Genomic DNA, 18,853 nt, shown 5'->3' with positions numbered 1-18,853 from the left:
TGTCCAAACAGTGTGATGGAAGAAATGGACCCAAACATCAATCGATTTTAGACATAAAACTTTGGGTCTTCATTGCAGAACGATTCAGTCCAGCTTTGATCTTTTAAATTTATTCATGTTTTAAGCATAAATAAACGATCAAAGGAGGCTGTACTCAAGTAAGAGTAGCTCTACTTCAACATATTAATACTAAAATAAAAGTAAAAAGTAGTAATAAAAACTATTTGGTATTGATCAAAACATCAATCATATAATATTTAAAAATTATATAACAGAGACTAAAATATAAAATTATGTGAACATTTTTGTACTTTAGATTTATATAAATAACATAATTGCAAAATAAAAAAAAAAAAATAAGGCAAAATAAACTTTTGATTAAAACTAGCTTGTTCATTCTTGATAAAGTCAAAGTAAGAAGTACAGCGTCGTAAAAAGAAAATACTCTTAAAAGCTCCTACAAGGAAATGTAACTTAATATTACCGAACTCTGGTCACGATTCTTTAGAAAAACTGTGAAATATAATATCCGTAACGTTTTGGAAGCGGAAGTTACGCAAGTGAGTAGAGGTCTTCTTAATATTTTTTTTCTTTATTGAAATACCTTAAGAAGACGAAATTTATAGAAAAGATATATAGACATATATTTTTTATTTTTATTTATTTTTGTTTGTTCGTTTTGGTGTGTGTGGTACACTGTACATGTAGCATCCCGGTCCACACTGCGCTCCAGTAGGTGGCGGTAATGCGCATCATTAAAAGAGGCAGAAGAAGAAACTCGTCGACGAGGTCACGTGACTGCATTTCCCGTATTTCCGTGGTGGAGAAATGTTTCATGGAAATGTTGGTAAATATGGACCATTGGAGACGGTTATGTCCTTCGACTGATCTTTTTCATCCGAACTTCTTTATCCTGGTTCTGTTCTGCGTAGTTCGGCCCGCAGCAGGTGAGTTTAACGGAAAGCCCCGAATGTTTCGTTTTCTCGGACCTCCTTCTATCCTGGGTCAACTCTTTGGTTCGGCCTGATTCTGTCGGTTCGGGTTCAGTTAATTAACTCAGACTTGAAACATTTCCTCTTTTATTATTAAACATGGTCCGGATATTCGTGTTTGAGTCAGTAGAACTGTTCGGATTCGGGAGGGAAGTTTCTCAACGAGGCCACTGAAAAAAAGGGAAGAGGCCTCCGAGTATTTCTACTGGTTTACCTTTTATTAAAGCTTTTCTGGGTCCGAACCTGCTGTCAGAACTTTAGCTGTGGTGTTGACTTTTATCTAAAACACGAAACAAACTCTACTTTTGTGGTTGATTCCGGAATAAATTGGAGAAGTGAAACAAAAGACGAATTCCAGTTTTCATCTTAAAAAGGTTTTCCTTTCGGCGTATCAAACAGTTTGGAAGTGTTTTAAAGTAAAAGTAATAATAAAACCAAAGACGGCATAAAATCCAGAAAAAATATAAATTAAGAATAAATATCAGGAAAGAATAAAATATACGTTATTGGTGCCCAAAGGGAAATGCCAGGATTAAGGTATAATCCAGGTAAATACAGGATTAAATAACAACAAAAAGTCCACGTGAAGCAAAGATTAAGTCAGAATTACATTCCAGGATACATTTAAAGTAAAAATCCAGATATAAGGAAAAGATAAAATTATAAAAAATTTCTGTAAAAGGCAGAATTAAAATCAAGATACTGTCAGAATAAAATAGAAATAAAATCCAGGTAAAATCATGATGTAATTAGAAAAAAAGTCAAGATTAAAATCTGGATAACAGTCATGATATAAACAGGAGACATTTAAGAAATAATTCAGGTAAAGAAAGGATAAAAATCCTGAACCAAACCAGGAACAGAAGAATTAAATCAAAGTAAAAGCAGAACAAAACAGAGATAATTTCAGGATTAAGTCGTTGCCAGATCAAAGCTGGATAAAATCTGAATGATGTTGCGATAATTTCTGAATATAATCAGGATGCATAAAAGATATATTCCAGGTAAAGCCAAGATGAAATGACAGCAAATCCAGAATGAGGTAAGGCAATAAACAGCATTAAAATCCAGGTTAAATCAGAATAAAATCTTAATATAATAGAGTAAAATGAAGGATTAAGAAAAACCAGAATAAGATCCATAAAAGTCAGGAGAAACATGGGCTAAAATCTGGATATTTTATTCATAGTTTTGATTCAAGTTTTGACAATTAGATGTTTATTTTCTTCAGATGCATTCAAGACGCCATCGCCGATCGACGTTGTGATCGACCAATCAAGTCTGAAGTGGAACTCAACAGCGAGTGACGTGACGTTTACTGCCGAGTTTCACGAGTGAGTTCTGCTAATGTCGGGTGACACCAATTAAAATCAGGAACAAAGTCTGGATAAGAATCCAGAAAAAATTTGGGTAAAATCAGGACAAAATGGAGCTGAAATCTGGATAAAATCCAGATTTGTTTTTCCATTTTGACAATGGAAAGATTTATTTCAATTAAAGTTGTCAGTTTATGGAATAATTTTGACAGTGAGATTAAACAAGGTAAATCTCTTTTTGTTTTTAAAAGAAAATTATTATGATGAAGCAAAATGGCATTGAATAAGCTGATGTTTTGATGTGTATTTTTTATTTCTTGTGTATTAGAAATATGTTTTCTGAGTTGAATAACTAGTTTTATTTTATGTGAACATTATACATTTATACTTTCGGTTCCTTTTCATTCATGATTTATTTTAGTTGTTACATGAACTGTTCATATTATTGAATGAATTAAATAAATTAATTAATTATTTAATTAATTCTATGAATTAAATAAAACTCAGAGAAACAGGAATAGATCAATTATGAAATCAATTGAATAATTGAGACAAAATCAGAGGGAAAATAAAGATTACCTTTCAGGAAAAATAAGGATAAAATAAAGTACAAGTTTTAAATCAATAGAGAACTAAAGGAAATGAGAAGTAGTTGTTTATTTTAGAATCTCAATTATTAGATTTAGATTTTTAAAAAAAAGTATTTCATAGATGCATCCCAGGTGTATATCATAACATTTTAGATAATTTGGTCTTTTTTTGTCCTCAGCTTTGAGTCTGATTGGACGCCCATAGAGACGTGCACAGAGACGCGCTTCACTTCCTGTGATTTGAGTTCGGAGGAAAGTGACAGATGCATTCGGCGTCGTGTTGCAGCTTGGAGAAACGGGGTTGAGTCTGAGCCTGTGGAGGCCTGCAGCAGAGACGGTAATAATCCAGATGTTTGCATCTGTTTGCTTAAACGTTGATCACCTGGAATTTTCCAGTCATTCTTTAAAACTATTCTTTCTGCATGGAGTAATTATGCAACATAAATCTACTGTAGTTTTTTCCTTCTTGTCATACTTAAATGTTTCAAATCATTAAACATAACCTAAGTAGATAAAAAATTGTTTTCAAGGGATGTTTTTATTTGACAGTGAAGAAATGTATCCACACCAACATGGCTGCGAGCATTTAGTATAATTGGTAATAGCATGAGTCTTTCTCATCACCGATGAGGAATTTTCTTTGCAGATTTGTTTTAATTCTGCCAAATCAGAGGGTTTTCAAGCATAACCAGCGTTTAAAAAATCAAATTTAAAGCTACAATATGTAACTTTTATTAAACTGTTTTTTTTTTACATATTTATTAAAATGACCGCAGAATATGAGACAGATAATCTGTGAAAAGATTGATCCAGTTCCCCTTTTAGCTACTACTGCCATCTGAATGATGCACCCTGACCAAAAACAACCAATCAGAGCCAAGAGGAGAGTCCTAGCGCTGTCAATAAACCTCATGTGCTTGCTTCTAAATATGCTAATGGTGGAGAAACGACTTACCATTAAGGAAAAACCGTTTATCCACGTAATCGGTGGCTATGCTAACCAGCCATAGAGTTTACAACAAGCTCTGCTATTAGGAAGAAACTTTAGGGATGAGCAACACCACATGGCAGGTGATTGACAGCACTCAGACCCTCCTCCTGGCTCTGATTGGTTGTTTTTAGTTAGCCCTGGGAAAGTCAGATGAGCTCAATTCTTTTCACAGATTGTCTCTCATTCCACTGTCATGACATAGTGACCGTTTCAATATATATAAAAAATATTGTTTATAAAAGTTACAAACTGCAGCTTTAAGCCACAACTTTAAGGAGTAGATGATGGATGGTAGATTTTGGCCTTATTTTATTAGGATCAAATGCACAAAATGGCAAAGAAAAAAAAGTCTGAAGACTCAATCCTGAGGTACACCACAACTCAGCCGAAGAAATAATGTGAAATAGTACATAAACACTGGTTGGAGAGATACGAGTAATAAACTCTTTTATTACTGTTCAGAACTGGAAGAAATTCAGAAGGATACCAAGAGGGTCAACGACCTGACGCACATCTAAAAAAAAGAAAAACTAGTTTCTCTGCTTTAAGCTGTGGTTAACCTCCCGACCAGCTTGGTTCGCACTTTGTGAGAGGTGTGAAAATCTTCAAAACACTCAAAGTGATGGATCTATTTCGTAACTAAGCTGTTATGACTGAGTTAAGGTTCAGTGTGGGGCCAAACCAGCTAGAAGATCCATGAGTCTAGAGAATGTCACGATAACTTTATAACTTCTGTTGAACATTTAAGCTGAAGTTTAGCCCTGAAGATTGATTGACCTTAACGGACTGAATCCAACCATTATTCCCGTCTCTTCCAGGCCATGCGTGCTCTCCGAACTTCACTCTGACCGCAGCGCCCGAATCCCTCACAGTCAATCTGAAGAGAAACCACAATCTGCATGAGGAGCATGCAGACAACCTGAAATATTGGATCTACTTTTGGAAAAAAGGAGCGCAACTGAAGGTGAAGAGTGAAATGTTTATTTGTTTAATTCGCCAGATGTTCTCATTAACTCAACTATTAACTCTGCTTTTCTTTTCTTTCTTTTTTTTCCCAGAATCACAGAGTCACCTTGTCCTCAGAGTTAATCGATGGTTTGGAAGTGGGTGAGACGTACTGTGTGATGGTGCAGTTTGCTCTTCATTGGAAGGAATACGGTCCACCCAGCTGTATGCAGTGTGAAACCATCCCTAGCTCCAGTAAGCCTCCAGATGTTTTCTGCCCCATTTTAACTTCTCACTAAGTGAAATTAACTGGATAAAGTCATGTATTTCCTGTAGGATGCAACCCAGGGTAATTGAAGATGATTATGGAGGACCACAAGGGTCGGTGTTGTCCTATTTATTAAAAAGGGCCTGTTTTCTCCTCAGGTGGCTCAAAACGGGCACAGATCATCGTCATCTGCTCCATCGTTTTGACGATCGTTTTTGTAGTTGTTTTCGCCTACGTCCGCCTCTTCAAATCCAAGAAAATCAAAGAGATCCTCCGACCTCCGTACACAATCCCAACGGTGAGAACCCGCTTCGTTTTTCCAACATTAAGTTAGACATCAGTTTGTTTTCTTCATATGATCCAGATTTGTGGTCTTTATATCTATTTTTCTTTTTCACTCGTAATAACAGGACAGAAACAATAAATTAGAAGCATTTTAGTGTCGGACTGAACTGCCGAGTCACTGGTTGCTATGGTGATTCCCTCCTTTTTTGAGGAGGTTAAGCCTCAAACAAACGGTCACTTTGTGAAAACCTTCGGTTGCCTTGGGTTCTTGAACCAGAAATGGTAGAACCCTCTCATGGCCCGACAGGTGAATTTTTATGTGTCTGCACAGTGTGTGACGTTGTAGGTATGAGAGGTCGAAAAGACACTTTACCCAACAGGAAGTTGGGTAAAGTGTCGTCGTTTTTTACCTTTGTATGATCCAGATTTGTGGTCTCGCTTTTTTTTTCTTTTTCACTCATAAAAATGTATGTATTTTTTTGTCCCACAGAAAACAGATCCATTGTCTTTTTGCAAAATGTTACATTTATCTTTATTTTACTATTTTAGAATAGAAATAAAATTACAATTCTTTAAAAATGACAACAAATGTTTTATTGTTGGTATTTATATAAAATCATAAGTTGTCTTTTTCCACTCTGACTGATCCATCATCTTCTGTCCTCCAGACTTTCAGAGAGCCGCTTCCGGGGCGCAACTGCCCGTTCGTGGCCGTGAGTCCCTCTGAGGAACATTACGACGTTGTTTCCGGTTTAACTCCAAATCAGCCCAGAGGAGTCTGACCTTCACTTCCTGCCGAGACTGAAAACTTTACAAATCTTCTTCTTTCATGGAGGAGCGCTCCTAACTAGGTCCTGGCAGGTGAAACTGTTCTGGTCCGGAAAATGGAGGAGGTTCTGTTAAAAACAGGCCTCAACCAGCAGCTCTTTTCACTTTTTAATGTTCATATTTCTGTTAAATACTGAAGATTAGCTGGACTGCGGCTTCCCCAGGTTCATCAGCAGATGGATCAAAGGTGGGTACAGGAGCCAGAAACTGTACCAAAGTAAGAGTAGCACTGCTTAAAAATATTTTTACTCAAGTAAAAGTAAAAAGTAGCCATCAAAGAAATGACTCAAGTAAGAGTAAATCAGTATTTAATAAAAAGGCTACTAAGTAACTGATCAGAATATCTGATTTAATATTTGGAAATGGAGGAATCAGTTAAAACGTATAAAAACTACATTCTAATTCTGGAATTTTAAGGACTTAGATAAAAAGATTAAGTAAAAAATAAATTTAAGCAGATGAAACATTTTACAAAATATATTTTTCTGTTTAAAACTACTTCTAAAAGTACATTTTTTCTAGTTACTACCCACCTGTGATCCTGACAGAAATCCTCACCAGTTAAAGTCCAGTCAACCCAGTAAGAATCTAATCAACTCCCTGATTTTTATATTTATAAAATTAAGTAGCTTTTTCCCTCTGAATGTGAGTCGGACCGGACCGTTAACGGTTCTTTGTTTTTACTCTGTAGTTTTAATGTTTTTGGATAATAGCTGTGCATGCTAACAGTTTTATTAGCCACAGAGAAATCACTGATCAAAAGGATCCATGAATCTCGCCACTTTCACCCATTTTCCTGCTCATTTTCCTGTTACGGAGTTAATAGCTGCATGCTTTTAGTTTGAAAGGCAGCGACCCGGAAGTAGGGCGCTCTCGGGACGTTTGACCTTCTTTTGTGTCTTTATTTTACCAGAACAGTTCCTACAATCAAAACAAAAAGGAAATAATCTTTGTCCCAGTAATATCTGTGGGGGGTCGCTTATTTTTTGTTTTTCGGAGTCCTGGCTGCCTGACGACTTCCTCTTCCAGTGGACTAAGATGGAGGTTACTGGGATGAGGAGGATTAGATCCTCACGTGCCATCAAAGTCGGATTCAACAATGGGAAACCTGGATTTATATTCAGCAGCCAGAATGGGTTGAACTGTCTTCTCCACTGGATAAATAACATTTGTACGAATCTATGTTTATCTTTGTGATTTTATTTTATTTTTTGTACAGCACTTTATCTTTCTGCTCATCGTGGTGCCTAACAAACTGAAACGAGACAATTAATTCTGTATTCTTGTCTGCAACTGGACCCAGGATCATTATGGTTCACTTGCAGATTTCTTTTTGTTTATATTTTTCATTAAAAAAAAAGAAATGTGATGAAAAAAATCAACAGTTTTCTGATGTTTTTGTTGTAGTTGGAAAGATAAGTCAAATGTTTTTTATTGAAAACAATCAAAATCTGAACTGGAAATATTCCAGTGTAAGAATTGATTTTTATTTACATTAAGTCCCATTTTATATACATCCACCAAACTATTCAGCAAAAGGGAGTTTTATCTAAACTGGATGAAAACATTAAAATTAATCCTGAAGTTTAATCTCCTTAAGTGGTTCTTTTTTATTTTGAACATATTCATGCCTATGCAAATTTGAGGGTTTCCATCCAGCTGCATTCCATTGTCAAAAGTTAGCAGACATGAATCCTAAAAAACTCATTCACCAGATGAAACTTTCTAATTTTCAGTTTTAAAAATTACTTGGAGAAAAAGTTTAAATCCTAAAAGTTTACAGTTTAAAAAAATCTGCAGAGATTAAGGAGCCGCTTCAGTCTGACAGCTCAAGTCGGCAGCAGTAAAGGACTGGTTGGGATTGATTTACAGTTTTTGCTTATTTATTAATTTGTTTTGTAAGTATGTTTACATGTAATATTTTTTATCAACAATATCCATATAATTTTCTTCTAACTTTTTATTAATTTATTTTTAAGATTGAAATGTCATTTATTTGAATTGTTTATCTTTTTAAATTTTTTCACTTTTATTTATTACAACTTTTTCATTTATTTTATATGTTTTTAGTTATTACATATTTAAGTTGCCTTTTCTTAGATTTGTATAATGTGTTCTTTTAATTGCGGTATATTTTATTTTATCTTTTAGCAGTATATTTCTTGATAGTAGTATTTAGCTTTTTGTTTTAACGTAATTTATTAGATTTTATTTTTGTCTAGATTAAACGACAGTTATTTTTATTTCATAGGCCGGCCAGTTTAGATTAATCTCATTTTCCTGTTTAAAGCCCTTGTAGTTACACTATCGACCAGCAGGGGGCGGAAGCGCCGCTTGCGGCTGTTTCACCAACCATAAACAAACCGAAAGGAAGATGACTCGGAGAAGCAGGAACACCCGTATTTGATTTGAAGTAATCAGAGTATATTTCAGGGTAATCGGGGTAAATAAAGGTGAGTAGTAGTTTATTAAGCTGCATGTTGACATTATGAAGCAGATTGTCTCTCCGACATACCAAACGTTTGATTTTAAAACCAATTAAAAAGCTCTAATAATGGATTTAAGTGTGTCAATATTCATTTTTTTAAAAATGAGTAGCGCTTTCTATTGCTGAAATGTAAAGAAGGATTTTTGTAAACTGAAACTAAACCCTGACTGAGAGCCGCTTCATTTAGGCTGAAATCTGATTTTAGTCATTTACTGTAAAATAATAAATTCATTATTTTATTATTACTTTTATTATTTATCGTAGCTCCTCTTCAATTTCAGAGACAGAATAATAGAAATTAAGAAGGTAAATTAAACCGCTCAGTGTCTTCATGCATATGTTCAGAGCCTCGGTTTCCTGGAGGAGCTGCAGGAAGAAAACTCGGACCGAGCCAAAGAGACGGATCGATCGGTGGGAGGAAAACCCTGCGGATGATGGCGGGCTTCCTGGATAACTTCCGCTGGCCGGAGTGTGACCGGTTTGACTGGGGAGAGCGGAGGAACGCTGTGGCCTCGGTGGTGGCTGGATTCCTGGTTAGCGGCACCCGGATGGGTTTTAAACTGGACAACAGTTTATTGGTTTCATGGCTTCCTGCTTCTGAGCGGAGTTTCTGTTTTTCTGCAGTTCTTCACCGGCTGGTGGATCATGATCGATGCTGCAGTCATGTACCCATCTCAGGAAATGATGAACCATTCATTCCACACATGTGGAGTCTTTTCCACCATCGCTTTCTTCATGTGAGGAACAAAATGACTGTTGGATGGATGGATGGTTGGATGAAACCATGAGTGGATGGATGAGTGGATGGATGGAGGAAACCATGGTTTTATGACCATGGATGGATGAAACCATGAATGGTTGGATGAGTGGATGGATGGATTCTTTTAAAAATACATTAATTAGTAATTTACACAGAAATCTGTTTGTTTATTAGTTTTCTGTCTGAATAAGAAGAATAAAAACAAACAGACATGGTTTGTTCATCCATGATTGGATGGATGAGACCATAATGTCATGGATGAGTGAATGGATGGATGGTTGGATGACCTCACTAGTAGCATAAACCCATTGCCACTGTTGTCCCAGTAAAACCAGTATCGGAGCGTTCTGTCGTGTTTAGTAATGGCCGCCGCTGTTCCTGTCTGTTCCAGGATCAACGCCGTTTCCAACGGCCAGGTGAGAGGAGACGCGTACGGTGAGGGCTGCTTTGGGCGGACAGGTGAGCTGTTTGAGCCTTAGTTCTGGTGGGTTCTGGTTCTGATCACTGGGCAAGTTAAAGCTGCCATCAGTTTTTGGTATCGTCCCTCTAAACCTGATGTGTTTCTGGAACTCCAGGCGCTCGTCTCTGGCTCTTCATCGGCTTCATGATGATGTTTGGGTCGTTCATCGGCTCCATCTGGATCCTGTTCGGAGCGTACGTCATGCCAAGTAAGTTTCCTTCCATCTCTTCCATGTTTGTTTGTTTGTTGTTATTTTTCTTATTCAGACAGAAAACTAATAAAGAAACGGGTTTCTGTGTAAATTACCAATTAATGTTTAAAAAAAAAACGGTTCAAACCATGTTTAAGAGTCGAAGAGAAAAAAACATCACAACATAAATTTAACTCACTGTGTGAGAGCAGTTTTTTCTAAACCTTAACATTAGGGTATCCAGTATACAACAATCTTTCAACAATAATATGTCTGAAAATAATAAAAAACTTTGTGACGTTCCCTTTTTCTCAGAGAAAGATGTTTCTCCGGGTCTGGCCGTGTTCTTTCAGAACACCTTCATCTTCTTCAGGTGAGTAAAACCTGGAACTAAAATGTAAAGTCAAGCGGCTCCTGGTTTTTGTTGCATCATTAAGCAGCTTAATGACCTGAAGCTAGAAATAGTTACTGTTTGAACTGTTGCGGATGAGAAAACACAGAGATAGAAATAAGGTGCAGGACGTTGAGGTGGCCTAGAGAAGTCAACAAAATTAAAAGCTACAACACAGCAAAAAGTTTAAACTACAGCAAAAGCCACAGCAGAAGTTAAGCATAACTTGCTATGTTATGCTAACAAGTTTGTAAGCTTTCCTTTTAGCATGACTTTTATTTAGAATAACTTCAGTTTAAGCAGAACTTTGGTTTTAACATAATTTCTGCTTTAGCATAGAATTCTGATTTAGCATAAATTCCATTTTAGGATAAACTCCATTTTAAAAAACTGGAATAATGTTTTAGCATTATTCCAGCTTTTGCATTACTTTTTGTTTTAGCATAAATTCTGTCGTGTATTTTTGCCTATTGTTGACCCTTCTGGGCCACCGTACTGAGATGTTTGAATAACCAATAACAGTGTTTCTCTGCAGCTCTCTGATCTACAAGTTCGGCCGCACAGAGAACCTTTGGGGTTAACCGGCGAGCCGTCCTGCTGTCTTCACCTTTTACTTTTTTCATCTGACTTTGTCACCACTGCGTCTTTATATATGTCCCCGCTCCTGAAATACAAGCATGTTTTTAATAGTTTTTTAAAATGAGAATTAGATTTTAATGCCTCACATGTTGACATTAGATATCAAAAGGGATCATTTTAGTGTTTTACAAAGTTTTAAGGAGCGACTTTCAGGCTGATTTTTCTATATTTTAAAGGGAAACAGAAGGAGAACAGAGGAGTTCAGAATTATTTCTGTGGTTCTCCTGAGGAAATCTGGAAGCTGCTCTTTATCGTCACTTTGGGGGTAATTTATTAACTTTGAAGCCACTGGAACATTTTTAATTGTAGCTGTAATGAAAGTATTACATTTATTTTTTCAGTTTCTGTTGTTTTATTTATGTTAATTTTATTTAACATGTAAATATTTAGATTTTTGTACTCATAAAGCATCTGCCTGCTGCTGTAGAGACTTTAGTTTTTATTTTTATTTAAATGAACGGGTTCAGTGAATGCTAAGGTAACAGCATTTATCTCTGTTCTCTTATATTACAATAGAAATGTGTTTTTGTTGTTTTTAATGATCTTGTATCTTCCTGTATTGTTTTTTTAAGCTGGATATGTTTGTTTTTATTAATCCTGTTGCTTAAAGAAGCAGATGAGTCAGTGTTCATAAGAGGAGGTTGGTCATTAAAGGGTTATCCTGGAAAATTAACAGCTTGTTCTGTCTTTTTCAAATAAATATGGAACATTTTTAATGTGTCTTTGTTTAAATGTTTTACCAAATACATCCCACTGATTTACAATCCAAAGATGCAGACGTGAACACAAAGTAAAAATAAAAGCAGATTAATGTAAAAAAGGTAAAAGGATGAAATAAAGACTAATTTCCATCTGATTGCCGTGATTAGAAAACATCAGCTGTGTGTTCTTGCGCTTCTCTTCCACTGGGGGCAGCATGGAGCTCCAGCTCGCCAATAACTGGACGTCCTGCACCAAAGCAGGAAATCAGCTGATTACCTGTAAAGCTACAGTAAGCGAAGGTGAGGTCACTTCCTGTCAGGAAAGTCAGGTTTTCATTTACACGTTTTTATTTTTACTGCTTTTATTTTACGCAGTAAAAACCATATGAAAAACAAAGCAGCAAATGTTTGTTTCAACAACCAGCTAAGTGCTTTTTGTTGTGATTTTCTGATGACGATTTACTTGAAATAATTAAAAAAAAATTACATGTTGATAAATAAATCTAATACTTTTACCTTGAAATAAACAGTTTCTTTGCCTTTTTTAAAGAAAATGTTGGAAGCTAGACCATTACAGATAAAAACAATGTTTTGGAAGTAAATCTGAATTATGCAGGGGCCATTTACAGCCAATCAGAATACATTTATACAGCCCTCAACCATGATTCATGAGTGGCATAAAATATGAAATGTTCAGTTTAAAAACGAAAATAAGTCAAAGTCGTTTTTTCAATTTGAATAAAAATAATAAAAATTTTGTGTTTAAATGTACTTCTGATTTTTGATGGTACGGTTGGCCCCAACTTTTGTTTATTAATGTTTTTCAGTTGAACTGAGATTTCGGTTATTAAATCGTCCCTTTCTTCGGGGCTTTTATTTTGAAGTCTTTTCAACCGGATGTTGCCGTCTGTGTCGCTGCCTTTACCTTGTTGTCTTTCCAAAAAACCGGAGCAGAAATTTCTCCGGAAATAAACTTTCCTGGACTCTTTCGTCAAGTCAGGTAAATAACTCAACCCAAAGACTCATTCTCTGAGCTTTAATGTTAGCTAAAATTAAATAAATGTGTTTTAATTGTTTATGTCGCAGTGGGAAACTTTAGATCGTACTACTTTAAGATTAAAAACTATCTGGCATTTTATCAATAAGCTGCAGAAAAGCGAAGACAATCGGTTTTTATTTCCGTGATTTCACCTGATTCTTGTTTTCAGATTCAGGTGTTTTGCAGGAGAGATTCCGTTCGGTGTTGCAGCTTCACTCCCGTGTTTGTTAACAACACGAGGAGTTGATAAAGAATTAGTTTATTAAAGATTAGATTTTATCTGCTGTTTATTTATTATGACCCTTAAATGTTTAGTTTAACGCTAGTTAAGCTGTTTTGTTTCTCTAAAAGGTTAAACTGTCTTCTGGTGTTCATCATGCACCAATAAAAACACAATTAGTTTTTAATCAATTGCTTTTCAAGAGTTTAGTGAAGGGGTGTCCAAAGTGAGTTTAACTATTGTTTGTTTTTCCTCTCTTTGGGCAGTATGGGTGTGTTTGACAACTGTTCAGTTCTTCTGGAGCTCAAAAACTTGCCTTTCAAGGAGAAGAAGAAGCTGAAATCAATAGTGACATTGAATGGAGGCAGCATTTCTTTCATAGTCAACAAACAGGTGGGAAAATCCATTTTTACCTGAGCGTTTTGGTAAACCTTTGTTGACAATCTTTAACAGTGTTAATAAACCAGATAATACAAGATTTATAGGTAATAAACCAGACTCTGAAAAGTGGTTAGCTTCAGTTGCTCAAATATCTAAAGCTTTAGTAACTGCTAGCTTGTGTTATCTTGACTTTAAATTGCACACTCTGCTTAGCTGTTAGCTTTAAATTTAGTAGCTAATAGGATGACAATATCTGGATTGATGGCTGTTACTAGTAGCTATTATCTTTACATTTAGTAGCTTTTAGCTTTACTCTTGGTAAACCAACAATATCTGGTTATTTATTATAGCTGTCAGCTTTACATTTTGTGCTTAGCTTCACCTTTAACAGGTTTACACTTAATGGCTGTTAGCTTTATGCTTAGTATCTGTTAGCTTTGCTCTTAGTATTTGTGAGTCTTACTCTTAATGCATCTCTTAAACATCTAGTAGCTTTAAGGTTTACACTTACTAGCTGTTAGCTTCACATTTAGAAGCTGCAGCTTTACACTTGGTAGCGTTTGACTGTACGCTTAGTAGCTGGTTTCTTGACCCGTTTCATAGCCTTTAGTTTGGCTTAGTTGTGGTTTGTAAAAATATGAAGTAAAATTAGAATATTAACTTATTTATTATTTAAAATTTACACTGCGGCTTGGCATGCTGAGATAAAAATGTTCTGTATTTATGATATCCATTTCAATACTTATTGAGAGCTTTGTACCAAAATTGATTTATTAACCAATTACTTTAAATTTAGAAATTCAGTGTCACATTTTTGCCTACATTTCCCACAGTGCTCTCTGGTGGTGACCTCCGACTTGTCCAACCTGAGCTCCAACAGGCTGCGCAGCATCCAGAAGAACCAGACGCCGGTGGTCGGCTTTGATTATCTGTATAAATGTGTGGAGAGAGGCGTTCTTCTGTCTTTGGACGAGTACAAGATGGACACTTCATCATCTCTAGATCCTCCTCCTCCCTGGAAGTCACCGCAGAGAGCTCCACTAACTTATAAAGGTCTCAAAACATGTACAAAAATATTGTAGAAGGGCTACAAGTAGTACAATCATTTGTGAAGGTTTAGAGACGGACAGGAATTTAATTTTCTGATATTTTTCCTTCCTCAGTCTAAGAGAAAGATGTTGTGTTTTGGACCTGACCATAACATTTTTATTGAACAATCTTTGTCTAAAAACCTGCAGATCGTAGTTAAGACTTGGAATAATAATGTGTTTCTGTGTCTATTGTTGTTTCTGAAGGTCCGACCTCATCAGAGGGACCAGCTGTTGAAAAAAACAATCAGAAGTTCAGGTGGGATCATCATCATCATCATCATCATCCAAACTTCAGACTTAATCTGAATTTAAGTCTTTTTATCTGACTTTCACAGGGGAGATTTAGGTTGAAAGCTACAATAAAGGCTATAGACTTCCTGGGTTAAAGGAGATTTGGAGAGTGAAATAATAATAATTAAATAACTAATAAAATTATTATTTTAATGCATCGTTATTTTTTTAAACTGGAAATAAATTATTAAATATAGAATTAATTATATGTCCCTTAAATAAGTGTGTTAATAGTTGTTTTATTATTTAATAATTTTTTAATGTTTAAATTAAACTGTCAACCTGCGCCATCTTACCCACTTAGCCGGCATTACAGTGGATTTCGAGCTACCTGGAGAATAGAAAACAGTTTGTACAAGTACATGATACTAGATCCGAATTTTGTGAAATTACATGTGGAGTTCCACAGGGCTCAGTACTCGGACCAAAGTTGTTCATTTTATATGTAAATGATTTGGTAAATGTATCAGGGTTTTTCAAATGTATTCTATTTGCGGATGATACCACTTTTTTTTGTCAGGGCAATGATATAAAAGGGATGTTAAAAGAAATGAAAATAGAATTTATGCAAATACATAAATGGTTCAAACTAAATAAATTATCTTTAAATTTGGACAAAACAAATTATATGTTATTTACAAGGAGACAAAGAACTGTAAATACTCCATTTAAAGTTGATGGTGTAGAGATTTGTAGAGTTAGTGAGGTGAAATTTTTGGGTGTGATAATTGACGAGAAATTATCATGGAAATCCCATTTGAATTATTTAAGAACAAAATTAGCAAAATCAATTGCAGTGCTTTATAAAGTACGGGATTTTCTGAATGATCATGCACTATTTATGTTGTATAATGCACTAATTGTTCCACACTTGGTTTATTGTGTTGAGGTATGGGGAAAGGCATGTTATACTAGTATAAAATCTGTTTTTGTTTTGCAAAAAAGGGCAATAAGAGTTATTGCTCGAAAACATGGTAAATATCCAACAAATATATTATTTTGTAATTTGAGGTTTTTGAAATTCAATGATTTAGTTGATTATAATATTTTGTTGGTTATGTATAAGGCACACCTAAAAACATTACCCTTAAACATCCAAAAAAATGTTGAAAAGAGAGAGAGTGGTTATAACCTAAGGGGACACAGATTTTTAAGAAACCTAAATTAAGAACTTGTTTGAAAGAACGATGTACTTCGATACAAGGAGTCAAACTGTGGAACGACCTGCAAAACGATGTTAAAAATGCTAAATCATTACACATGTTTAAAAGAATGTTAAAGATTGTTTTTTTGAAGAAGTATGAAATAGTATAAAGTCAAAGTATAGTATTGCTCAGTTGAGATTGATGATTGACCTTGTTTCTTTGTTCTTCCTTTGTTTTCTTTTTTTGTCACATAAGACAAATCAAAAAAATTTTAGTTTTTTTTTTTTGTTTGTTTGTTTGGTTTTTGTTGTTTTGATCCATAGTTGAGAAAGAGGGGCAGATATTATAAGATTATTTTCTTCTTTCTGCTACCTTTCATTTCACTTTTTTAAATTATTTTATTTTTTTCTTTGTATTAAATTTTTTTTATTTGTATTGAATGAAATGAATAAATATGAAATATAAATATAATATAAGTGAAGCGATTTAAATAGAAACCCTGAAGTCTGATTGGCTGCTTGAAACAGCAAGAAAATAGAAATTATTCAGAGTTAGCTATGATTCTAAAGTCAACATTTTCGCCGGAAAGTGCAAAAAATAACTTCAATAGTATAATTAAATTGTTTTAGTTTATTTACCACAAACTCTAGGTGAGGAAAATGACTTCTATATCTCTAGTTTGGTCTGAAATATCTCTAATTTAACGAGCGTTAGCCGTCGTTAGCTAGTGGGCGGAGCTAACGTTGATCCTGTCTTCTGCGGTGGTTTCCTCCACACAGGGCGACGGTGAGCTCTCTTGTTAACTTATTAGATACTGCAGATCAAACTACCGATATTGAGGCTGGAATTGGTCACCCAGAGTTTCTAGTAAATAATTAGCATGAAATTAAAACTGTCATTTAACCCTCAACTCATTATTTTACCCAGAATCTACAAAGAGTCGGATTCTGCTCTCCCAGCATTCCCCGATGATTTCCAGGTGGCGAAGTACTCCGTTTTCGGACAGGTGAGGGAGAAGTTTTATCCTCCATTTCTGTTTTGAAGCTGGGATTCGTACTGATGGAGGTTTGTCTGCAGGAGAACGGCAGCAGGTTTTGCGTGTTGGAGCTGCAGAGCGCCAAAGGTGAGCAGGGACGGCGCTATCGTGTGGCCAGATACCTGAAGGACGACGTGGTGTCGAAGGTATAAAACCATTAATACGTATTTAAAGATTATACATTATATTATGGTTATGTATGAAACCATTAAGACATATTTAAAGATTTTACATTATATTATGTTTATGTATGAAACCATTAAGGCGTATTTAAAGATTATACATTATATTATGTTTATGTATGAAACAAGACATATTTAAAGATTATACATTATATTATGTTTATGTATGAAACAAGACATATTTAAAGATTATACATTATATTATGTTTATGTATGAAACCATTAAGACGTCATACAAGCTCTGCTCAGTCAGTATGACGGAGGATTTGGGCCGTGCTAAGAAAGTAAAGAATAAATAAAAATAAAAGAATAAAGTCATAAAATTACCACCACACAGTGATAATACTATGACTTTATTCTTGTAATACTACAACTTTATTCTAAAAATATGACTTTATTCTGGTATTACTATGAATTATTCTTGAACTATTTTGACTTTCTTCTTGTATCACTCTATTTTCTTATTATTTTGACTTTATTCTTGTTATTCTATGGCTTTATTCTCTATCGTATTGTTTTATTTGTTCTCAGGATCCTAATTCTCCATCATACTGTCAGGGCTCATGTGTGCAAAATTAATATTTCCAATAGGATTTTAAAACAAAGAAATTTGACATTTGGATAAGGTAATGGCTGTTTTAATCCTGCATATGTAGTAAAATGATAAATTTTTCTCCTCATTTCAGTGTTCCAGTACAACAGATGCATAGTGATCCAAATATTTGGTGTCTTTGAAACAGTTTTTTAGCAAAAGCTGAATCAGATCAGAAGTTCCTGACTTATTTCTTAAATGTTTCTGCTTTTTGTCTCCTGGATTTTCCTTAAAATCATTTTGGAACAAAACAGTCTTAAATGGTTTTTCCAACAGAAGACAGCTGTGATGGATCGGCTGGTGTTCCTGTCCACTTCAGAAGAAGCTCTGGACGTTTACAAGGCGCTGAGTGAAGAACTGGATCGCTCTGAGCTGCAGAGGATGAGCAGCTTACCTGCTGAGGCGCCACACCTGGGCTCTGCCCCCCTGCAGCAGGTCTGATACACGCTGCACCACATGTGGCATTGTGCAGGGGCAGTCCTAGCCCTGGGTGAACAACATTCAGTTCCTCCTCTCCCTGCTTTTTCAAACAACCATGACACATAATTTAAATCGGTTATCAGCCATATCGGCAGTATTAGCCTAAATGTACAACATTGTGCAAATCACATTTTGCAAATTTTTGCTCTTGCACTTGGGTCTAAACTGCTTCTAAGTGTTACAAAAATCAGTTTTTTGGCAATGAGTTAATGTTTTTTGGTGTCTTGAAAATGAGGCATTTCAAAAAGCTTCTGACTATATAGTCACAAATCAGCAGGTGCTGCTCATTACCTAGCAACCCCATCAGAGTTCCTCCTGCCACCTAGCAACCCAAGAGAACCTCCAGCACATTTGGTCAGCTGGTTTCATTGCTGTGTGTTCTGTACAATGGCTGATGAAAAAGACAAGAATTTGCTGTTGACCAGAAACTATTGCCGCATTCCTGTTGGTTGTGCAGGAGGCTCCACTTCTGCTTTTCAAAGATGTATGGTTGAATAATTGTGCATCTGTTTGCAGCCAATTTCCTGTTTGAGTGTAAATGTTGAGTTGGGG

The 18,853-nt window shown here is 35.4% G+C and overlaps 3 protein-coding genes across 24 annotated transcripts in view; all 3 read left to right on the top strand.

Annotated features, from left to right (window-relative positions):
• The first annotated feature begins 745 nt into the window (after positions 1–745).
• On the top strand, positions 746–7,593 carry LOC102233126 (tissue factor-like). Its single transcript, XM_005798155.3, has 7 exons — positions 746–947; positions 2,224–2,326; positions 3,078–3,235; positions 4,708–4,853; positions 4,948–5,089; positions 5,261–5,400; positions 6,056–7,593. Exons 1-7 carry the CDS (start codon positions 746–748, stop codon positions 6,167–6,169), a joined length of 1,005 nt encoding a protein of 334 aa, XP_005798212.2. The 3' UTR covers positions 6,170–7,593.
• Positions 7,594–8,578: 985 nt separating this feature from the next.
• Positions 8,579–11,816, top strand: tmem50b (transmembrane protein 50B). Its single transcript, XM_005798156.3, has 7 exons — positions 8,579–8,668; positions 9,049–9,236; positions 9,328–9,440; positions 9,855–9,922; positions 10,039–10,131; positions 10,429–10,486; positions 11,040–11,816. The coding sequence occupies exons 2-7, from the start codon at positions 9,135–9,137 to the stop codon at positions 11,083–11,085; spliced, it is 480 nt and encodes a 159-aa protein (XP_005798213.1). The 5' UTR covers positions 8,579–8,668; positions 9,049–9,134; the 3' UTR covers positions 11,086–11,816.
• A 936-nt stretch (positions 11,817–12,752) lies between these two features.
• The window catches only part of LOC102219551 (poly [ADP-ribose] polymerase 4), a 52,335-nt gene continuing 46,234 nt past the window's right edge, over positions 12,753–18,853 (top strand). For all 22 annotated transcript variants that reach the window (XM_023336344.1, XM_023336343.1, XM_023336340.1 and 19 more), the window contains exons 1-7: positions 12,753–12,844; positions 13,370–13,496; positions 14,318–14,537; positions 14,780–14,831; positions 16,939–17,017; positions 17,089–17,193; positions 18,098–18,256. In XM_023336344.1, the coding sequence (XP_023192112.1) occupies positions 13,371–13,496; positions 14,318–14,537; positions 14,780–14,831; positions 16,939–17,017; positions 17,089–17,193; positions 18,098–18,256 (741 nt within the window). In that variant the 5' untranslated portion in view covers positions 12,753–12,844; position 13,370. The remainder of the gene's footprint in view (positions 12,845–13,369; positions 13,497–14,317; positions 14,538–14,779; positions 14,832–16,938; positions 17,018–17,088; positions 17,194–18,097; positions 18,257–18,853) is intronic.

Source organism: Xiphophorus maculatus, chromosome 7 (assembly GCF_002775205.1).
Source record: "Xiphophorus maculatus strain JP 163 A chromosome 7, X_maculatus-5.0-male, whole genome shotgun sequence".
NCBI lineage: Eukaryota > Metazoa > Chordata > Actinopteri > Cyprinodontiformes > Poeciliidae > Xiphophorus > Xiphophorus maculatus.
Note: the sequence above shows the minus strand (reverse complement) of the source record. Positions and strands in the feature narration are given on the sequence as shown.

Coding starts and splice junctions, on each gene's coding strand:
- LOC102233126 (XM_005798155.3), top strand. CDS start 746: ATGCGCATCATTAAAAGAGGCAGAAGAAGAAACTCGTCGACGAGGTCA. Junction 2,327..3,077: donor TTTACTGCCGAGTTTCACGA/GTGAGTTCTGCT, acceptor TTTTGTCCTCAG/CTTTGAGTCTGATTGGACGC. Junction 3,236..4,707: donor GGAGGCCTGCAGCAGAGACG/GTAATAATCCAG, acceptor CGTCTCTTCCAG/GCCATGCGTGCTCTCCGAAC.
- tmem50b (XM_005798156.3), top strand. CDS start 9,135: ATGATGGCGGGCTTCCTGGATAACTTCCGCTGGCCGGAGTGTGACCGG. Junction 9,237..9,327: donor CGGTGGTGGCTGGATTCCTG/GTTAGCGGCACC, acceptor GTTTTTCTGCAG/TTCTTCACCGGCTGGTGGAT. Junction 10,487..11,039: donor AACACCTTCATCTTCTTCAG/GTGAGTAAAACC, acceptor GTTTCTCTGCAG/CTCTCTGATCTACAAGTTCG.